The 23,908-nt window shown below is 44.9% G+C and overlaps 1 protein-coding gene across 2 annotated transcripts in view; it reads right to left on the bottom strand.

Annotated features, from left to right (window-relative positions):
- The window catches only part of LOC135908011 (uncharacterized), a 132,920-nt gene that overhangs the window by 47,920 nt on the left and 61,092 nt on the right, over positions 1-23,908 (bottom strand). For both annotated transcript variants that reach the window (XM_065439784.2, XM_065439783.1), the window contains exons 8-9: positions 19,777-19,812; positions 18,510-18,562 (exon numbers count right to left, since the gene is read on the bottom strand). In XM_065439784.2, coding sequence (XP_065295856.1) covers positions 18,510-18,562; positions 19,777-19,812 — 89 coding nt within the window. The remainder of the gene's footprint in view (positions 1-18,509; positions 18,563-19,776; positions 19,813-23,908) is intronic.

The raw sequence follows: 23,908 nt of genomic DNA, 5'->3' as shown, positions 1-23,908 counted from the left end.
AATAATAAAATGTCGCAATTTCGCCCGAAAAGCGAAGCACCGATTGCGATGGAAAAGTAGCGGGTAGCTATACGAACTAAGGATATTAGTTTTATCGGTCGCATGAGCTTGTAAACATAAGCCTAATAACTCAATTTGGAAGCGTGGTGCCACGTGCGCAGACGCAAGCATGAACACATTTCAGTCGTCGACCACAGAAACTGGTTGTCAAAACGCTGAAAAGAGGAAACGCGGCAGCAGCAGTGAGCGAAGTGGCCTGTCTGCCACCACTCGCATCAAAGCGAAGTAAGTCGCGAAAACGCAGAGCAGTGCAGAATCTTTGCCCGTACAAGATGGCTTTCCACATACAGCGGCCCGGCCGAGCAAGCGCGGCCACCCGAGAGCAGTATGCGCTCCAACCCTACACTCCCCACAATGTCTTGCACGCGACGGAAGGCGGCACGCTTCCCCCCCCCTCCCCCGCTTTTGTCGGTAGCGTGCGCGAGATTGAGACGCCATCGCTGGCGCACCTTTGCACGCTTTCACTCGCACAGACGGCATACCGGGCGCGACGAGGATTTTATCGCCGTTAGACTTTATACGGAACCTCACAGCTACGCCGATGGAAGACAGCTTCTGCAGTGTCCGTATAATTGGTATCGTAACAATCATATTATTATAATAAAATTCCGAGGGCGCTTCAGCTTCACCTTTATTAGTGGTACGGGATAACATTCAAACATCCCTGACTCTTTCTCGCGCTTCCCGTCAACTGCACCTCATGTAACCGTAATATTTACCGGCAAACGCTGTCGGCGAACGCTATTTAGGAAGGCAACTTTTCTTGTAGAAACACGGCCGTTTGCACGGCCCGCGATGCCGCCCGGGCGACCGCTATCTGTAAGTGCTGCAAAGAACCGGGCGCGCTGCTTATGGCCTCTGAGATTTGCGTACGCGGGCGCACGCAAATCTCGGAGGCCACGACTGCCATATGAGTGGTAGCAGCGCTAGAAAGGGGGCTTGTGTTTTTAGTTTCGGTGTAATTGAATTACTGTTTCTTTTATATTCAAATTAGAATCCGACGCTGTCAGCTCTATAGATCGTAGGTCGCACTTTACGGTTTCCTAAAGCAATACACCTGGATAAATACAATTATTTCAGTAACTTCCTTGCACTACATGGAGGGCCTGCATGGTTGCGTACGCGTGGTTCGAAATTATTTTTGCCCAAACGATGGTCTGCGCCAAGCGCGGGACGCCGACGGCAGATTTTCTGGGACGTGGGGCGCTTAGCGCTATTACGTTAATAATGAAACTTCACAAACATGCAAAATTGAATTACCAATAAAAATCGAGCAGCCGCCGAATAGTTGCGTAAGATGCCTGTCGGCGCAGAATCCACACAAATCAGCCTTACTTTTTAAATGTTCTAAGCAGCTAAAAGTTCGGAACGCGGCTATTTCTAATGACACTAACATTGCGCCAGCACAGGAACTATGCGACCGCATATCAATAAAGAATAACTATACTTTTAGTCACCCGTTTGGATCGATGCTAGGACCCCATGCTATGATATGGATGCAAGGTCATTGCTTCCAAGCACTATTGTGTTGCACCCTCACACACGCCGATAAAACATAATTGAGACAATTATCCTCGCTAGGATTGCTAAATCAGTAAATATTCTAAGCATGTGGTTTCATTGCCTCCGAGATGTGCACCTCTGTTTTGACAGCGTCGTCAAGCGAAGTGCGCACAGGAGTACAATAACCTGTATTATGGTTTCTGTCATTTACTACATCGCGCTTGGTCTGCGCCCCCGACATCACGCGTTCTTGAAGTGTATACAAATCCACTGAGGTGGTTTAGGTGCTATGGTGTTGAGCTGCTAAGCATGAGGTCGCGGGATCAAATACCAGGCGTGGCAGGCGCATATGGTGGGGGCCAAATTCAAGAACATCCGTGTCCTGTGGATTTCGGGCACGGTAATGATCCCCTGGTGGTCAAAATTAATCCGGAGTCCCCCAATACGTCGTGCCTCATAATCAAATCGTGGTTCTGGCATGTAAACTCCAGCATTCGGTTCAATTGAAGTGTATGCCAACAGAATACTTTTCTTGCAACAAAAGACCCCGAATGAAAATCCCAGGACAGAATAAGCTTTTCTCTGTATAGCATAGTACGTCATTGGAAGGGTTCTTCGTAACAGCGGTGTGTTCATGATTATAGTCAGGTGCAGCCTAATAATTCAGCGCAAGCTCCATAAAAGATTACGTGCACCTACACTTCACTTCTAAACGAGAGCCCCGTCATCTGCAGTCTGGTCACAGCCTAGTGGCTTTGCCTTCCTAATATACGAGGTTATATATATATATATATATATATATATATATATATATATATATATATATATATATATATATATATATATATAAGCAATTTTTGAATTTGCGCAAGAAGAAACGAAGACATGTTGCGTCTCATGCCACCATTTGCTTACTTCGAGTGACGTGGCAGCGTGAGTGTCATTTCTTGGTCCACTGAATCAAAGCAAATAAGTCGCACGTATGGACGCACCACTCCAAGATTGCGCCATGGAGGAACACCGCGGGGCAGTGCGCTTTTTGCGGTGCCTCAAACCGGCGGAAGTCCACCGACGGCTGTTTCCACTCACGCATTCTTCGTACGGTCCCGATGTGACGTTGGCAGATTACGTCATCTTGGGCAGTTGGGCTTCATGTGGTCAACGGTTCACGTCAGATGACCAGGTCTAGCAAGTGGTGCGCACCTGGTTTCGTGGGCAACGAAACATCATCCTACCGGTCGAGGTAGAAAAGTTCCATTCCTGATAATGAAAGTGTATCACTGTGAAGGAGTGGATGTTGGAAAGGGAAAACTTGTCCATTATCAATGCAGTAAAACATAAGTCTGATGTGTAAATTGCATTTAAATTTAATATGTTGACAGTCTTAGGGTAATTCACGCACTTTTCTGGCCATTTCTCAATGTTTATAGGTAGGCATCTATCTATCTATCTATCTATCTATCTATCTATCTATCTATCTATCTATCTATCTATCTATCTATCTATCTATCTATCTATCTATCTATCTATCTATCTATCTATCTATCTATCTATCTATCTATCTATCTATTTATGTTTTGTATCTAGCCATTTTCTTGCCTACATCGGTCACGGGGTAGTCCACCAACAAATGGCAAGCTCGCCGGGCTGTTGTGCTGAGGGAACAGGGTTCAAAACTAACCACCGGACCAGCTGGGGTCACTCAGTATGTGACAATGTGCACATATGTGCTGGTCTAAGACAAACCTCTTTCACTCCGACACGGGTCGCTGTATATGCGGGACTGAGTAGATACACAGTAAAATAATTTACACCCTTGATAGTGAGAATTGCGAATCATAACACCCTTGAAGGGTGTTTTCATTCAAGAAACATCCCATCATCATGACTTTTTGCGAAGCATAGGGTAGTTCTCGATGCCATAACACCCTTTTACCCACAGAAAGGGTGCGCTGTCTGAGAGTATTGGGGGTGGGTGCAAGGGTGTTTTTGTTTGTTTTTATCACATTCACAAACATACAGTTGCACGAAGAGACGGCGTGTCCGACGGCACTAAAAACCAGTTACGGATCCAGAAATGTGCCCTGCCCTACCCCAACCACTTCCCCTCGAGACATGTCGGGCTTTCAGTGCCGACAAAACTCCTGAAGAGGGACCCCCTCCGTTTCACTGTCTGTTTTGATAAGCCTTTTTTAAATATGTCCTGCGAAAAACCTGTTGCTGAAGCACTACTATCTATTATGTCACAGTGTTCCAGGTGGCACACAGTTCTTAAATGTCGTCACGCACAAATTCCGCGGAAGCCAAAAGCGCGCACCTACTTTTTCTACTATTGAGTATTTAACCAAAAGAAATGTTCAAAATGTTTTCAGCACGGCAGAACTAGTGCAGCTCTTGCTTTTGGGACGCCAGGAATCTAGCAAAATTAATAGGCCACGTGACAGCAAGCAGCTGGACGCGCCACAATTGCTCTAAAGCAGTGCGGTCGTCTAGGTTTCTTTCAAGCATGACAAAACAGGCAGAAAAGGGTGCGACGAACCATACGTGAACAAAAGATACGCCGATTCGAGAAGCTTTGATCCCACCTGACCTTCTTTCGCCGAATCAATAACCCCAATTCGTTCTGCTTCTCTCAAGTTTATAAACAAGGTAGGTTCGTTGGCAAACTTGAGCCTTCTTACCCACCACAATGCTTTGCTCAAGCAGCATCTGCGGAAAGAGCCGTGCAAAACGCTCATGGCTTCGCGTCTGCGTCAATTTACGATGCTGGCTGTACAAAAAGAAACTGTTAAGTTTGTAGTTGTATAGTAAAGGAAAATTCTACTGGCTTACAAACAGCTGCCTGAACGGAGTGCTCAAAAAGAAAAGGAGAATAATCTAAGAAAGTATAGAGAACCAACGTACAACTTGCGATGCATAAAGTATTTACAACACCGACTAACAGCAGTATTTACTCAAAAATTTCCCCTCCCAAATTGGAGACAGTATTATTGCATGCATGAATAGGATATTAAGCCAATCATTGTAGATATAACGAGATTCCAGATATTTGCGGGGCATTTGCAGAGCCATCTTTGTTCACGGAACAGTGGTGAGCCATTTTTCAAGTGTGCGCGCTACTGTCCACCTGCCAAGTACGTTCGCGATGTCTTGGCATATGCAGACCCGTCTCGCGAGACTCGCCCGTCTCCCCTCGCTAGACGAGTAGGACAGATGCACATGCTGAATACGGGAAAGAAATACTTTGCAGAATGAAATTGAATTTTGTCAAAACACCAGAGCTCTGGATTGCAGGTTACAGCGTGCACAGGGGCGTTCTGCCAGATTTTAAAGCGAAGCTTTCTATGCCTCCTCCCTCACTCTTTCCAATTCTGCTGCTGCTGCTGCTGCTGCTGCTGTCACTGGCTTGCCAGCCGCGTCGGTGGGTGGTTTGAGGGCGGGCATAATGAACATGAGAGGGACGCGGGGAAGGCGTGTGCGAGTCCTTTTAGCGAGAACTTCGTGGGCATCGCTACAATACTCTTTGGACCTCTTTGGCCGTCACAATGCCCACTGAAACACCCTGGCCATCGACACAATGCCCTCTGTAAGACTAATTACGCGTTAGCCCCGTTCTGCCCACCCCAACCCACTGCAAAAGTAGTGCAGAAGGTGCAGCACTTACTTTTTTGTATTCACATGCAACAGCGCAGAGGAGAGACAGTATGATACTAAGGGGAGACAAGAGAATGCTTAAAGCCAACACCCAGACGAAATGTCATCACAGTTCCCACACTTTACCAAGAAATTGTTGTTGTCATTCAATAGCCTTTACCACAGCTGCACCCTCGCCGAGCAAAGGGGTTCGGCGATGGTATAGGCACAGCTATTGAATAGGAACAATACAAAATAGCTCTGCTCGTGGTAGTTTGAGGGCGAGAGTAGTTGGGTTGAAAATGACTTGTCTACCGCATGCACAAAATACCTCGATTGTGAATATATCTTCCTCATTACCCGTCAAACTGCTATTATAAGCAACTGCAGTAAGACAAAGACCGACATCAGATTATAAGCGACAACTCACGGTGCTGTCCACCAAAGGGGAGTCGTTGTTATATTTGTTCTTTCTTTTGAGTGGTCATCGGCCGCATTTGCTCACCCGCTCTTTAAAAAAAAAGAAAGAAAAAAAGACCCGAGCTCTGGATTCGCTTCGGTTGCACTTCCACTACACCACGCAAAGAAAGACTTTTCGTACTTGAAACTTAAGGTTTTCGTGTAGTTCTGCACATGTGAAATTTCGTGGTGTCGCCTATACGTTTAGAAAGCTATTATGCAAGTACTTACGCCAAGCTATTTCGTCCAAGCTATTTCATATTTGGACGTAATAGCTTGGACGTAAGCCAAGCTTACGTCCAACCTATTTAAAATTTGCGTGAGCACACCAGTTCAGAAATATGAGCATTGTGAACTTCTTGAAAATGCCAATTAAATCTTTTTTGTCTCTCTTTCTCTTTCTCTGCGCATAAAAGAAAAGACAGACTCGCAAGTACCTCTGTATCTTATAAAATCAGGAAGGGCCACGTCTCTTTACAAATGAACGTCCAAGCAAACAAACAAAAAAAACCATTGAGAAATAAATTCACTTAGGCGCAGTTACCAGCCCACCTTTTCCCCATTTCATTTGATATCAGCCCATGTTGCTGGGAATAAATTTCCAGTGAAACTACCCATAAACACAGAAAATGGCTTAGAGGTAGCGTAAAATAATTAGCTTTCAAAGTAATACACACACGTAGTTTAAAAAAATATTTGTTTTTATGCCTTGAAAACGAAACCGAAATTGAAATAACTTCCCCCGACGGGTGTCGCAGCTATCGCCGTTACGTCATTTCCTACGTCTCGCGGCAGGCCGGCCGGTGCATGTGTGTTCTCCGTGACATTCTTGAAGTTGTAATTAGATTGTTTTTTGCTGCGTTTAGGTTGTACCACCTCGTTGTTCTCGCGTACTTTTGTGCTCATCGACGCGAAGTGAGCGTCCGGAGTGAAGGCGACGCGATTATGCGTGAGAAAGAAGGGCAGCAGCGGCCTACGACATCGGTGTTTCTTTGTGACAGTGTGTTTACTACGCCTACGACGGCCGTCATTCGTGGCGAAGGAGAAAACATCTTCCATTCGGCCTGAACAGTGATGAAGTGGACGTTTTGTTTTTCGGCGGAATCCATCGTCAACATCGTCCATCCACTACGTAATCGAAATGGCGTATGCACCGTACACCTCGTGACAGCGCTCCGCCTTCAAACCGAGGGCCTTTTGCAAGGCGCATGAACTGCTCATATAAGAGGTACGTACGTAGCCACGTTCAGCGTCGCGTTTTTATGGTGCGTCATTCTGGTAGTAATCTTCGCGCAATTTATTTAAAGGACAGCACAAGGTGTGTTGGATGCGAGTGTAGTATATGTACTCCAGGCGTAGCCTATGGGCACCGAATGTGAAAAAGAAAAAAAAATGAATGTTTCATTGTTCACGTGTCCTAAACTAGAGTTGTAGAGAATTAAGTACTGCTACGCGTCAGTATCAGGCGCAGGCTGGTAAATAATACTTTGGTTTGGCTAATTAGTTCGTTCTGTTACTAAAGATGGGCGCATACTTATACCGGTGTCCCACGGCCACTTTCGATCACGATTGAGCCTATTCTGGATCGAAATTTTCGACCGCAATTGGCTGCCGTCCGCATATTCAGCAAGGAAGCCAGACGTGACCAGAAATTCGATCCCAGTCAGGATCGATCGCGGCCAAAAGTGTTCAGTGTGACAACCGTATTAAATGTCGCTTGTGTAGTTGCACTCGTTTTGTTTTTATTTATTTTTTTTGTCCCAGGTCACGTGGTAGGTAATGACGCAGGTAGCTTGCAATGCTTGTGCTTTCATCGCGAGAACTAATACAAAAGAACCACAACCATCCCGGCTATGTGGTTATCCTTCGTTTTCAGTTGTACTCGTTTGTTCTAGAAGCTTTCGTGCCGTTGCGGATGAACGCGTGGTTGCGCTATTTGTTTAAGAATTTATCTTTTTGTATAAATAAGTACAACGAGCCTAATCATTTTTTTTCTCGGCCTTGAAATCGTTTTTTTTCCCGCACGCATGCTTATTACTACTACTATTTGTTTTCTTGTCGTACGACTGAACCCTGCCTAAGGCGTCCTGTCAGTGGTCGACAGTATCTCTGAAATTAACTGCACTGAACATCCTACGGCTATTCTACGTTTCACTACCTTATTCTAATGTCTAGTTATAAAGCGTATGGTTATTGTAACTATTCATAGCCTTTATATATGTATCTATTAAGCTTGTAAATGCTTAATTGTGTTTGCAGTTTTGAGAGGTTCTTTTATTAAGTGGTCAATCTCGGGTGGTATTAATGGTGAGTTGTTTTCTTGTGCCCATGCAGTTACAGTCAGCATGAAGCAATTGCATGGGAACCGACTGGCTGTCTTGGGCCTACACATTGCTTAAAAGACAGTGAAGACGTCTGAGCCGACAGGTATACTTTTGTCATCACAATTGGCCTACATATTTTTTACAGGAGGATGAAGACCTCCCCCAGTGAGCTCCAATTACCCCTGTCTTGCGCTAGCTGATTCAAAGTGAAGCCTGCGAAATTTTTTGACTTCATCATAGTCTACTTCTCTGCCGTCCTTGACTACCCTTCTCTTCTCTTGGCATCCATTCTGTAACTCGAATGTGCCACCGGTTATCTGCCCTATGCATTACATGGTTGAAGAAGGCACTTTGGCTAGTTGGTGCTCATTGCAGACTTGAGACATGAATAACTAGCATGAAAAAGACAACATCAAGAAGCACATAAGGAAGAACTCTAGACTTCAACTGAAATTTTTGCTACACAGAACATGGAATGCACAGAATGTCGACGGACAGAAACAACACAGGAATTATCGGAACAAATTTATGAACAGGTTAATTTCACTTACAACATTCTTGGTAAGAGCCAGGGACGGGTGCTTACACACCTATTCCCCGCTTTTTTTTTGATGCAAAGTGATTCGTATATTTCCCTATGTACCTGCTTCTGGAGCTGCCTGAGCACACGATTGTTTTGAAACTGCTCGGTGCATGAGCACGTATGGCGATGATTGGCCATGTGGCCACCAGCCACCACGGCACTCAAAGCTGCCCTATGTTTCCTCAAGCCAAACAGGTCGGTGTTTAAACGTCCGCTTGGGGAAATAAAGATAGGGCAGCTGTCATGGCTGGTGGCCATCTGGCCAATCATTGCTGTAAGTGCTCATGCACTGAGCAGTTTCAAAGCACTCATCTGCCCAGGCGGCTCTAGATGCAGGTCGACATGAAAATATTCGAAGCACTTCGCATCGAAAAGCGGGTGATAGGTGTGTAAGCACCCCTTCCCTGGCCCTCGCCAAAAAAGAGTGTTCGTATCTCGAAATGAACCTGCCCATTGATTTGCTCCGATACCTCCTGTGTCAGGCAGGGAAAAGGAAAGATAAATGTTGCTTCCATGCGTCGAGGTCGCATCCCCTGAATCCTATGTTTCTGTGTAGCCAAAATTTCAGTTGAAGCCTAGAGTTCTGTCCTGTGTGCTTCTAGCTGTCGTCCGTTGTCTTTTTCGCGCTTTCGCGCTAGTTAATGATGTCTCAAGTCTGCACTACATGGCCTGACCAGCTCCCTTCTTTACTCTTTATGTCAGCTAGGATATCAGCTCCTTCGTCTGCTTTCTGAACCACGCTGCTGTCTTCCTGTTCCTGCTGCCATCAGGATAGGAGTGGACATGACAAATAAAACTGAATGTCATTTAGACAGAGGAGCAATGAGACTTCCTGTGCTTTACCTTTTGTTGTTGTACATAATAGTTGAAATTGCACCAACACATCTTTTCCACCTTGTGATCTTCCCATAGCTGCGGCAAATAAATATATAGGCTTTAAGAAACTAGAAATGCAGTTTGCCTAAGAAAGAGAATACTCTTGCACTTAAAGGTAATGTGTATGATGCTCTGACTCCTTTGATGCATGTACCTTGAGAGGTGTTGATGCTGTTCTTCATTTCTTTCTCAGCAAGCTTTACTTAATGGGTCTGACTTTGTATAAAGAATTAAGTTCTAAAGAAACCATAATACCTAACAGGCAGAATTGTCGAGGTTGAAAGCCAAGTTTTCTTTCATGACATATCTTTTTCAGACTGTACTAATTGATCCACGATGTTCGACAGCACAGACTTGTACAAGGGACGTCAAAAGTGGCGAGAAATGGAACAAATGCTATCGCCTCTTTCTCCATCCTTTGTCGAGTTCACATTGTCTAACGTCATCGACCAGTACCAACTAGCCCGTTTGCGTACCTGTACTTGTTCAGCCGTTTATACTATGGTACTCTAAACCAAATGTGATAAATTCAAAATTGGTGCCTTTTCTATCTTTGTATAAATAACTGTTTCATAAAATAGTTTAAAGTGTTATGGTTGATATCAAGTTTCGACACCACCATAACCTCATAAAATATCTTCATGGATGCAAAAGGTGCCTCTTGTGCAAGTTCTGTGCTATCCTGACATGGTGAACAGGCCTGGCAGAAGGTAGAGCACATGCTCTTCTGTAAACAAAACGCATGATTGCATTTTCTTGGCAGTTATTGCAATGTTTTCTGATGTTTATCTGCATGAACATTAATTACCTCAGCTGCTAAAGACACATCATTAGACACTGTGAGCAGAAAAAAGTCTGATTGTGCAGTACTGTTGAAGTCATGCAACATTATGTTTAAGCAAACTGGCAGTGATGCTAGCTGCTAAAAAGAAAAAGCTGACTTCAAGAAAAATTTCAACTCCTAAATGTGGAATTGAAATGCACTATGCTTATAAGCTACAAAAGATTTCTAGGTTGATCAGACTAGTTACACTGGCCATTTCCTGATTCAAAAAGGTTCACTGAAGCTTGTTTTTAAATTCACTGTTTTTATACAAGGTGATGATTTTCAGTTTTGTGGAATTTTTAAATATAGCCCTGTTGCATATAGCATAATTCTAGTCCTTGAGCAGGAATATTCAAACAGGCAGATATATCTTGCACGAGAAATCGAAACATATCAAAGTAATTAGAAAATTTTGTTATCTTTCGAATGAATTACATTATAGCTAGTATAAACGAAAAAAAAGCGGCTTAACCGATGAACCTGATGTTTATTAATCATATCCTAAGAAGCCAGCAAACACTGACACCAAGGACAAGTTAGGGTAAATTACTTGCTATTAACAAATGAAATAAAGAAATGATAAATAAATGGAAATGAAAGTGGATGAAAAAACAACTTGCTGCAGGTGGGGAACGAACCCATGTCTTCCCATTACGCGTTAGATGCTTTACCAATTGAGCTACTGCAGGTGCCGTTTCCCCATCACTTTCTTGGGTATTTATGTTTCCTAGTAGAAGCCTGGGAGTGTTTGCCAGCACCACCACATATCTGGGGCACATATTGTAATTTACGAATCATAGCCAGTGAGATTACAAGGTGTATCTACTTGGAATTTATTTCCAGAATGGCGTCAGTTTGGATATATGCACCATCAAACTTGCTGTAAAAATGCACTGTTGTTCCACTTACTTTTTTAACAAAATGTGCTTTTATGCACTGATGCACAAAAGTAACGGGAACACCCTTGTGTATTGGTCTTTATAAGGGAAATATTCCTAAACTGGTGTCATCCTGGAAGTTCAAATGCATATGTCTTCCAAGCTCACTGGCTACAATTATTAAATTGCAATATGTGCAGTAATATAATTAGTTACGAAGTTAATTAGTGATTTTTTTTTATTTAGTTTAGCATGTGTTTCGATTTCTCATGCTAGTAAAGTCCACCTCTTCAAGTAATCTAGCTCAAGGACAGGAATTATGCCATCTGCCGCAGGACATTCTTTTAATTTCCATAAAACTTAAAAATGATCACCCTGTACAATCCTACTACAGTGCTAAACAGCCAGCAGCCTAATCATCACATATAAGAATGCCATAACAACACTGACAAGTGCACTAAAGTTTTCTGCGCTTCACAGATGAAAGATGTTGGCCATTAGAATGTTTGATCTCAGTGTAATTCACAATCACATAACCAGCAAGATCAAGTGAAAGCAGATCACAAACTTCATACATGAAAGGCTTTAACTGTGCTTTGATTAAAATAGCTAAACTTCTGTTAAGCATGATGGATATACTGTGTTGTTTCAGTTAAAAGCATCTAAATGATCAAATGCTAAAGTGTTCTTATTGGAAGATCTTTAGGAAAAACCTCTGTAATAAAAATACCAGCAGGATTATGTGCTTGCTTAGTGGAGATGGCTAAGATGATGTCAGAAGGTGTAGGTAGGGCTTCTTTGTAGTAGAGATGCCAAATAGTTCTGACAGAGGGGTTGTTACCAGCCACTGTGTAAGTCAGAGATTAAGAAAAAATAAAGGTTAGCTTAGTGATGCTTAGTATAAAGAGAACAACAGGAAAACGAAACAAGTAATGCTCTCAACTAACACGAAGCGAAGATTTTAAAATTTTCGTTGAAGATGTTCCAAATAATTGTGTCAAATATTTTAGAGGAACCATGCTTGATAAACATTTGCAGAGCAACCACCATGACAAATAAGGGATCAAGAGCACACCAGTGAGGCGAATTTAGAAGCCTAAGATCACTAAATTCTAGTTTTGGGTCAAATGTCACACACAAAAACAAACTGCGCAGCGTTATTGCTGTAATATGAGGGTGGTTAAGAAAGTCATGCCTCCAAACCCACTACTTTACCAGTAGTACTGCAAACATTTTGGCTCTTTATCATTAATGCACTGATGTTTAAGCTATAGAACGTCACTTGCCCCATCTTCCTATTTCTTCGCGTTCCAAAGTAATCGAGCAATGCATCGCATCCAGTGGTTATGTCCGGTTGAAACAGTGGGCTGTAATTGAATTGAATTTCTCACTGCGGAACGTTCTGCGCCCTTCAACATTCATTGCCATCTGAAAGCAGTTTACGGGGATGCCGGTGTTGAAGTCACCATTGTTCGTAGGTGGGCAAGTACTGAGGAACATCAAAATCCAGCCGCATCAAATGTCCAGGATCAGCACCGAACTGGACGGCCCACAACGGCTTCTTATGCGGATCATCAACATCAGGCAGACGGGTTGAATCAGGTCAATCGTAGAATCAAGCAACACCAGATTGCTACAACACTCGCTATTTCCATTGGTTCAGTTAACCACATAATTAAAAACCTCCTGGTTTACAAGAAGAACTTAACTTGTTGGCTATGCTTCGACTTTTTCATGTCAGTTGTCAGTTACCGTGACACCCAACAAGCGCAAGTCTTCTTGTAACGCAGGTCTTTAATGATGTGGTACACTGAGCCAACGGAAATGGCGAGTGTTGTTGCAATCTGGTGTTGCTTGATCCTGCGATTGCCCCGAGTCAAATCATTTGCCTGATGTTCATGACCCTCATCATAAGCCATTGTGGGCCGTCCATTTCGGTGCTGACCCGGGAGATTTGATGAGGCAGGATTTTGGTCTTCCACAGTCCTTGCCCACTTCCGCACAGTGCTGACGTCAACACAGGCATTCCTGTAAACTGCAGTCAGATGGCCATGAATGTTGATATGCACACAACCTTCCACAGTCAGAAATTCAATTACAGCCTGTTGTTTCAACTGGACGTCACCACTGGATGCCATGAATTGCTCGATTACTCTGGAACGAGAAGAGATAGGAAGTCGAGGCAAGTGACATTCGATAGCTTAAGCATAAGTGCATCAATGATAGAGTTCAAAATGTTTGCTGTAATATTGGCAAAGTAGTGGGCTTGGAGGCAATAATTTCAGAATTGCCCTCCTGAGACCCCGCTATGGGGATTTGTCCAATATATTGGACATTCAGAAATGAGACAATACTCCTGTGGCAAGGCTTTCATCCTCATAAAACCGCGCTGTCCTACTTATTGGACACCTGCTTGTGCCATCTATGCAGCTTTTATGCAACTACATCTTTCAAATTCCCGCCGACACAGTTCCACAATGGCGGCATTCAGCGGTGCGGCGTTTTGCGGCAGCTGACGGAGAAGTAAGCACTATTTCTCGTATTTCTGCGTGTTTTCAGGGCATATCTTTGATTTTATATTAAAGTTAATACAACAGCGTACGCGCGGAATACGAAATTTAAACTATTCGCGCGGTTACTTTTTGTTACGCTTCCTTTGATTTCGCGTGTCCATTACGTTGGACGCTAGGACTCAACCCGGTTATTTTGACCGCGCTTTTGTGATGGCCTCGTTATGAACAGCAGGCGACTTCTGTTGGCATTAAGTGGCTTGTGGACGAAATCACGTCTCTTTCTTTCTTTAGGGGACCGGCCTCGCGTGTCTGATGAATTAAGCCAATAACATATCTTTTTTTCAATCCATGGCTAGGACCCGCAGGATACCTATCGCCGCTGGTATCGCAAGGGAAAGAAACAACGATATCCCTGTACCAGATATTGTGCGCATTACAACGTCAACATGGCCGGTGTTGACAAGGCAGACCGAATGATAAGTTACTACAGGTTAAAGCACGCGTCAACAAGTGGACAATCAGAGCCATCTTTCACCTGTTAGACATTGCCCTCAGCAATTCCAAGGTGCAGTACAAGCGGGACATATGCTCCCTAAAGAAACAGCCGAAAGAAGTACTTAAATATATGCAGTTCCGGCAATCTGTCGCTGAGACTCTCGTGGCTCAAGGGAAGCAGCGGATGAAACTGAGAAAGAGAACTAAGCCGAGTGGCATCCGCCATCAAAGCAGTCTCGACTGTCTCTTCGAGAACCCCAAGAAAAGAGCACTACCCACTGCTCAATGCTGGCAGACACTGCAAACGCTGCCCGTTGCAGACTACACGGCTGCGACATGAAAACAAAGTTATTTTGCACCAAATTTCGGCTCTTCTTCTGCATCAGGAAGTACAAAAAGATGTTTTGAAATTGCCCACAAGAAGTGTACACAAGAGCAAAATTTTTTGTTGAGCGGAGGAATGGGCTTTTTATGTACTTTATTCACTAATTTGCATTTCGAATTATTGAAATATTTTTGCACACGAGTTTGGGCGCAATATCTGCGAGACGTCACTACGTGCGCGCTGGGTGAAAAAAGACCGGGTAGCATCCCAGTGTCCAATATATTGGACATCGCGCTGAGCTGTAACTATCACGGCTATTGAAAAAATGTTTAACACTTTTCACCTTCATAACCCTACTGATTTATTCTGAAAGTTTAGGAAAAATCTGTGAACCCAAATGCATCCCAGGTCTCAGGAGGATAATTGTGTAGCCTGTCTCTCCTACATTCATGATGTGGCAGATTGAATGCCTTATTCTTTCGAAATAACGATTTCTTGGAAGTAAGCACTATCTGTGCTTGTTTTCTTTAACCTGCCCTTCATGTGATCTTGAAATATTAAAGTGAATGATGCAGGGAAGCACAGCTTGTCATGTTTCGTGTACTTTTCCTGACATTAAATTGCAACAAATCATTTTGCAGATAGAAAAGAAGCAGATGGCTACAGCGATCAGTGAAGAAATGGCTTCATCTATGATGGCTCGCCTTAGGACATTGGAATGGAGCTACACAAAGGCATCATCATCCTCGCCTCTGCCCTGGAACTTTGGTTTGAATGAGACTGTTCTCCAACGTAGAACGGCCACAAGACTTGTCACCACATACAGGGCATAGTGCAAGCTCTAAATATTGTACAGGAGGCTAGAATAAATGACCCTCCATGCAGTCACTCTGTGTCTGTGGTAAATGGGACCATTTCACGCAGAACACTCACACATGATTATGTGTTTTCTCTCAAAGTTGCTATGCCGTGCGTTTGGAAACACATTACCTATTGTGTGCGCACCATACATAACATTTCTGTGTGCTAGCCCGACTGTAGACTTACAAAACAAACAATGAAGTGCATATGAACCCGCTTCCACATGCCATACTTCAAGGGTTATTATATTGCTCATTACACCCGATAGGTGAAGGGGTAATATATTCCTGATCGCACCCTTACACCCGGTGGGTCGAAGGGTAATATGTTGTTCAAAACACCCTCAAGGGATAGGGTGTTATTGGAATATAGAATAACCATCATAAGGGTGTAATTCCCAATAGAACCCAGCTTTTTCAAGGGTGCTAGGGGGTTAGTTATAGACACCGAAAGAAACCCTTAGGGGTGTAAATTATTTTACAGTGTACCGCAGTTTTTGGAGAAACTCTCTCACGCCGTTTTGGAGCATTTCGCATGTGGCACTCCGCCTGTTTTCACCTCCAATGAATCTGATTGATGTCAACTTGGATCAGTGGGCATGTGCCAGTATGGGTGTTCCGCTCTTCAGTGAACGTCTTTGATACCAGCTTAGGTAATTAGGTATGTGCCACTCTTGAATAAAAAGATGCTTTAAGTTTATGTGACGATGCATGGAATCGAAACCACGTCACAACTGTTACCCAAGCACAATGTGGCACGGCGATTTAGCAGGTTGCGCCATAAATTAACTGGGTATGGACAGCTTTTAATCAACGTCTTACACGCCAACGCTTTAGTGAGCTGCGCCATGAATGCAATGCGCATGTTCCGCTCTTCAATAGACAAATTTTGATCATTGCGTAGGAGGCACTGGGTGTGCGGCAAGCGAGGGAACCATTTTCAACGTTTGCAGGCACCGGCGTGCCAGGGTTTTAGAGCCGGATGCAATGAGCAATCTTTTCAGCAGAACAATTAGATAGTGCAACGAGTCAGAAAGGAGCGCGAGAAAAAGCCATGTTGCCGCATGACGCGCCTCTCAGCGTTCACACGCACGGGCGCGTCATGTATTTCGGAGGGCACGCGCAGGCTTCGCGGCGTCGGCGCCAGACGACGCCAAGTTTTCATTGGAAATACGAAAGGGGAGCACTGCTGCACTGTACCCCTTCGAGGGTGGGAATACGTTGTGTGGCTATACGCATTCAATGCTAAAGACGTTACCGTCGACGGACATCATGAGATGGGTTGCGCTAAATTTGTTGCACGAATAAAGTAATGTAGTTTGGCTTTGAAAAGCTTCCTGCTGATTTCTTAAAAACTATACTTTGGCGTCCTTCCGCTTTTATTCGGAGCAAAAATTCACCGTGGAATACAGTAGTGCCTATTGTGAATTTTGAGCGCAGCTCTATACGTGTTTTCTTTCCGCAATATATTGGCTGACGTGGACAGTCTGTCTCGTGCGGCACGTCGCAAAGAGAGCGAAGTGTGGCGCCTCTGCCTCGCTGACCTGGACATCACGAGAGCCAGCGCGTGGGGGACGCGAAGGCGCGATTCACAGCAGCTGCCTCCGAAAGACTTCCCAGATGATGGGCGCTACACCGGCGCTATCCCGTAGACATTGCCGCCGCACTACGCTCTTATTCTAACCTTTTGCCATATTCTCCTCTTCTCTTTCCTCCTCGCGTCTTTCATCCCCCGCTGCGCTCCACATTCACTTTTATATTTCGCTGTGCTTATTACCTTTGTTACGTCGACGATGGCAGTCGCTGCAGGAACTGGCGCCTAAAAGCTGCTCTCTAAAATGTGGTAGTGTATTGTTTAATTAATGGGAAAATATTCTCTGGGTAATTCAAGTGCTTACCGGGACCAATGTATGTATGTATGTATGTATGTATGTATGTATGTATGTATGTATGTATGTATGTATGTATGTATGTATGTATGTATGTATGTATGTATGTATGTATGTATGTATGTATGTATGTATGTAACCATTTTCCAGCCTACCTGAGTCACTAGGTAATCCTTGGGCGAATAGATAGCGGATTGCGCGGTTGTGCTGAGGGAACATGTTTCGAAAGGAACCATCGAACCAGCTTGGGTGATTGAGTATATGGCAACATGTACATACGTGCAACGCATCTACGAACTTCTTCCATGACGACACGGGGCAATGTACATGCGGTACTTGGTAAGCAATGCTGTCCGAAGAAACTTTTTGACGCCGAATTGAAGCATTCGGCATGTGCCATTCGGCCTGTGCCTGTCTCAATGAACTTCCTTAACGCCAATTTGGTTTGCTATCTTTGTGCCACAGGGTATGTGTCCTTCTACAGTGAAGAAAAGCATCTCTTACGTTTCTGCCATGCTAAGCGGAATCAAATCTATGTCAGAGGGGTTCTTCAAGGACAGCCGCCCCAAGGATTACCAGGTTGCCTCATAAATGCATCGGGTGTAAGCCACTTTCAATGAACGCCTTTCACGCCAACGCTTTGGCGAGCAGGGCCACAAAATACATTGGATATATGTCACTCTTCAATAAACAACTCGCAAACTTGGGCTACTGAGTATGTGCCACTGAGTGTGCGGCAAGCGAGAGAACTATTCTTAGCGTTCGCACGCATCGGTGTGCCACGCTTTTCGTCTCGGAGGTCACGTGCGCGCGTCTCGGCAGCACCACTAGGTGACGCAGTGTGTGCACAAAAAAGCGAATGTCAGGTGCCAGGTTGCCTCATGACGCGTTTCACGGCATTTGAACGCACTGGCGCGCCATTCACTTCGGATGTGATCTGCCGGCTTCGCGTCGGTGCCGCTAGATGGCGTCGAGTGTTCTTAGGGAAGCGCTAAAGACCAGCCCCGCTGCAGTACACACCTCCTATATAACTCGTTTCTTCGGTGGCAATACGTTGTGTCGCTATATTTATTCAATGCTAGCGCATTAGCGTCGCCAATCATCATCGTTAGATGGCTTCTGCCGCATATTATTTTTCTTGGTACAAGCCACTGAGTATGAGATAATTGGCTTAATTAACACGGAAAGCTGGATGAGCTGGTGATTGAACATATTCCTATGGGTGGGCAGTGCAACCCGGACGAAAGACAAGAGGAAGTACACGATACGAGCGTAATTGACTTACCCGATGCTAATGCCGAGGGTATCGCAAGGGACGAACTCGAAGCTCTGGTACAGCTGTAATTTGAAATAAATTTAGCGCACCGTTATCATTGTCCTCGTATATTAGGTCCCGTAAACTAAATACAACTTGCAATTCCTTGGAGTGCATCTATACCATTCTTAATTATCTCTGCATAGTAGTCCCGCATACGTGCATCGCTCTTATTTCGATAGCAACACCACAGGCTATTCGGCTCTCAGGGGCACCGTTGCCGTTCTCGTGCTGTCCTGCTATCAAAGGCGCAAGCGACGCTCGCCTGCGGAGGGAGGTTTAGATGGTAAGCAACGACGTGGTGGTGTTGGGCTGCAAAACCAAGGAAGCGCTTGTGGACGCACCGTCAGCGGCTAGTTGTCGAGCCGGGACACTGTTCTGCCTTTCCCCCTGCTGGCATGAGCATTCTGCGCCCGCATAGTTTCAGCGCACCATCGTTAGTGCTGAGTTTTTCAGTGAAGGAAGCCCTCGAACGCCCGCAAAGTGCCTCGAGTGGCCAGTCGCACGGCAATTTCGCATATATTGCGGGCTTCTTTCGCGCTCGAGAAAACACTCTATGTAGCACGTATCGAGGAACAGAAATCTGCATGAGAAGTTTTTAACGTCCCTATACAATTTCTTCAATTACACTTTTCACCTAATTGTAATATTTGGGAAGTTTATGATTAAGTAAGACTAATGATGTCATCAGGATACATGAAAAAAAATTGTTTGAATATCTCCAAGCAACGGCAAACAAAATTTGTACCTTTTTCACCAGAACAAAGTTTACCTTTGTTCTTTCCAGCTGCATGGCATTTGTATATTTTTAATTTCTGGCTAAAGTTAGTTTGGACATCCTGCACAAGCAGTGGTTGAGCACGAGTGACAGAATTCAAATGAGGAGCGTCTTCGTCATCGGGCAAGTATTTCGACCTCCCGGGTGTAATGGTGTCTAGCACTTAACTCAACTTCTCGATTACTAAGGCTCTGTTCGCGATAATATCGACATCTTAGAGATTTTCCAGCTCTAGTGTATCACTTTAGCTTGAATTTATCTTCGCCTTCAGTGTACTTTTAAAGGAAAATTATGTTTGAAGGAAAAGGAAACGTGCGCAGATTTGCTGTATACTTTCTTTTGGGTATGTTGTGAGCAAACGTCCTCAATATTTTGTCAGTAATGCTCGCGGTATTACCATCAGACGGAATGAAGAGCGCGACTTCTCGAAACTTACCGAATTTCCCCACAAATACTTACCCCTAAATGCCAAGTCTCGTCCAAGAAGGTAGCATTCTGCAAAACACAACAGCGCATTAATTTGTATTTGCATTTTGATGATTTTGTCACTAGATTTCGCGACTTGCTTGTTTGTCTGTTTTGCAAAAAAAGTTATTATTTAGTCACCAACACGACATGACAGAAAAATTGGCAGCATTTTAGTGACCTTGAAGTTAGGAATGTTGCTCCAAGTATAACCTCCTAAAACGTAATTTATTGGTCAAAAGCTGCAATTCAGCGGCCGCATTTGGCTGTGCGAAATGCGGAATCTCTCACTACAATAAATCAATGGTAGCCGTCACATCGGTAGTGCTCACACTGTGCTTCACAGCATGGTGGCTTAAATAGGATGCACAGTGTGCTGAAAAAGTGCATGCCTTTTTTTTTTGTCATCTTGTTCACGGAGCCCAATTGAACAGTCCTACACTGTCATGAAATATGTTCGAATACAATGAATTTGCAAAAGTTGCCTTAAATAAGTTTCTCTTAACTTGTGGCAATCAAGTTTCTTACGAAATTTAGAAGGCAGAAACTGAATAATAAAGATGGACTGCCGAAAGACTTATAAATTGGAGCGGAAAGGCGTTTTCACGCAAGTATGAAAAATTGCTTCATGTTTTAAAAGTTTTCGGACAAATCAGTACTGCGAGGAACTTTCACATCGATCAACAGGAGATAGCGTATTATTTCAGCTGTATAAAATCACATATTTGTCATCCACGCGCGTGTCGCAGTAATTACTTTTGTTTACAGGAGCACCGAGCCCTAGAAAGTCTGCAGGGATAATGTGTGACGGTGTGCCTTTGCATGCTTTAGGAAGTTGAGATTACTCGTCTTCCTTTTAATTATTCCGCATCTTGAACCTCGCATTCCTAAGTTAAACGGAGAATTTCAGCTGTCAACATCTGCTCTTCGTTAAGCATGATAGTGAAGTAAACCACTTCACACTGCTGGCAAATTGATTGCTTATTCCTCACCGACAATAATCATATAGACAAGCGTGAAACGTTTAGGTAAATGATTTATGCCAAGCTATTGTATACTTTATTTTTCAGAAATGCTCAGACTGGAAAAATTTGCTAGAAAGTTCCACCGGCTACTTTAAAAACATGGCGACTAACTTTAGCGGAAATTTAGCGGGTTTCCTGTACCATTCTATCGACACGCTTGAAAAATTAGGGCAACATTCGCATTCAAACACTAGCCTTGAACAGCAGTGGCAAGACCCTTAAAACGTAATGGTAAAATCAGCCGAAAGCATCTGTGCGAAGAAAGGCAAACATATTAACCTCATGAACACGTCACGTAAAAAAAAATCACGCAAGAAACCCTCGGGAGTTGTCCAAGTATACGTAAGCGTCTTCGCAATTGCTCATCTACGCTTAGCCCGGTGGGTGTCATTATCAATGTTAAAAAATTTTAACGCGATAGCGTTAAGGAGCTCGTGTCGCAGAAAAGCCGGTGTCGTCGGCGTCGGTGTCGGCGTCGGCGGCGTTGACCGTGAGCGATAAATCACGGCAGGCGCTTCATAAATAAAAAGCAACTTCCAAGATTGGCCCGGTGGGAATCGAACCCAGGTCTCCGGAGTGTGAGACGGAGACGCTACCACTCAGCCACGAGTTCGATGCTTCCAAGCGGTGCAAACGCGCCTCTAGTGAATGCGGTGTTGCCTTCGAAACGAGCCGTGGAAAGTTATACTGCGGTGTATATCGGTAATTATGAACATGTAACGTACAGAAGTCACAATTACACGAGTTGCGAAGTGCGTTTCCGCTGCATTTCTTCTGCGCTTTCCGCACACGTAGAGCCATCTTGCGGCAAACACAGAAGACCCCCTCCTCTCAATGTACGGCGCTGCCCCGACAGGAGGCGCGCCGCGCGCGCATTGGGACCGCTGCCAGGCGCGTCGCGGGACTCCCTCTCCCCTGACGACGCTTCGCCGTGCTGCCGGTTTAGATTACTATCTATCTCTCTGCCCGTGCCGATCACGACGTTTGGCGGCTGGCGGCTGACGGCTGGCGTAGATCGTTTCCCCTCCGAGACACCGAGTTCTTTGGTTCGTTTCTTTCGCTCAGGCGCACGTTTCGTTGCCGCGGCGAACGCTGCGTTGCTCGACGCTCACCGCGTGATAGGTGGGCGCTAAGTCCGATGCGGGGCGCATCGTAAGTGATCGCTGTGCCGTAGCGCATTGTCTTATACCCCTTGGCGGGTCGACGGGAACGCTGTCGCGTCCCACTCTTGAAGGCGAAGCTTAAGCGTCCTCCAATTTTTTATCCGACCAGTGTGAACCCTTATCAAGACTTATCCCTCGATATGAACGTTATCAGACATTACACAACCCTTATCAACACTTATTCGTCCTTATCAACCTTATCGGACTTTATCCGGCCTTTGTCCTCCCGTACCGGCGCTCATTAGCCTTACAAGGATTGCTACAACCATTATAAGCCCTTATCACTCTTTACCACCTCATCTGTGTCGAACCATTATCAATCGTGATGAAACGCATATGACATCGCATCACTCCTTATCATCCTCACCTGTTGACTGCTTATATGTTTGGGTGTAACCTTTTCTTACACTCTAAAACAAAATTACACTCTTTGGGTCCTATCTTGCCACACAGCAATAAACGTGATCTGTCTTGTCCGTATTTCCTTTCTTTAACACTGCGAGCCCGGTACTTCCCAGTGAAGAAAAGCATGCGCGTTGTCAGCATGGCATAGCATTCCGGACAGGAAAATAGCGGGCGCGGCGTTTTCAAGAAAGGAAACGCAAGCAAGACAGACGACGATTATTGTTGTGTGGCAGATATACACCCCTAAAGGGTGTACATTTGCCTAACAGTGTAGAGTGCAGTTGCAAAGTATCGCATAGTAAACTAAGTATGCGCTCGACCACTCCGCCGGATTTCCTATAGAGTTTCAACGCAAGAACACGACGCTATTCAGGTACAAGTCGACGAAATGCTGCACGACGACATCATCCAGGCGTCGAAAAGCCCGTGGACATCTCCTGTAGTCTTGGTGAAGGAAAAGGACGTAAGCCTACGTTTCTGCGTCGATTATCGTCGACTGAACAGGGTCACTAAAAAGGACGTATACCCGCTACCATGGAAAGACGACGCATTGGACCGGCTCTGCAATGCTAAATACTTCTCGTCAGCGAATCTCAAGTGCAGCTACTCGCTAATTGAAGTTGACGAGAGAGATCGCGAAAAGACCGCCTTCATCACGCGCGACGACCTATACGAGGTTAAGCTCATGCCATTCGAGGGCTGTGATCCGCACCTGCAACGTTCCAGTGCTTCATGGACACAGTTTCAGCAGGATTGAAGCGGCAGACCTGTCTTGTTTTCTTGTATGACGTCGTCGTCTTCGCCGGAAATTTCGACGATCACCTTAGGCGGCTTGTAACAATACTAGAGGCCAACAAGTCATCAGGGCTTACTCTGAAGCCGGAAAAGTGCCGCTTCGCTTACGATGAGCTTCTGTCCCTGGACCCCGTCATCAGCAAATCTGGAGTCCGCCCCGACCCGCAGAAGACTGCTGCTATCGCAAAGCTCCCGCAGCCCATCCCAAAGAAGGCGACGCGTAGGTTCGTTGCATGTGCGCCTACTACAGGCGCTTTGTCAAGGACTTTTGACGCCTCGCTGACCCGCTACCACATCTAACAAAATTTGAAGTCGATTTCAAATGGAAAAAGTCGCAGGCAGACGCATTTCAAGAACTCAAGCGATGCGTGCACTCGCCGCCGGTACATGCGAACTTCGACGAAGATGCCGATACCGAAATCCACACTGACGGCAGTAGCCTAGGCATCTGTACCGTCCTATTCCAGAGGAAAGACGGACTTGAACAGGTGATAGGTTGCGCTAGTCGGTCACTGTCGAAAGCGGAAGCCAATTATTTTACAACCGAAAAGGAATACCTCGCCATCGTTTGGTATACTGCAAAATTTCGTCCTTACGTCTATGGCAGGCCATTCAAAGCCGTCAGCGACCATCACGCGTTGTGTTGGCTAGTGAATTTAAAGGAGCCTTCAGGATGGTCGGCGTGGTGGAGCCTAAGATAACAAGAAAATGATATCACTGTAACCTACAAGTCCGCAC

Source organism: Dermacentor albipictus, chromosome 10 (genome assembly GCF_038994185.2).
Source record: "Dermacentor albipictus isolate Rhodes 1998 colony chromosome 10, USDA_Dalb.pri_finalv2, whole genome shotgun sequence".
NCBI lineage: Eukaryota > Metazoa > Arthropoda > Arachnida > Ixodida > Ixodidae > Dermacentor > Dermacentor albipictus.
This window is presented reverse-complemented; position numbering and strand designations above follow the sequence as displayed.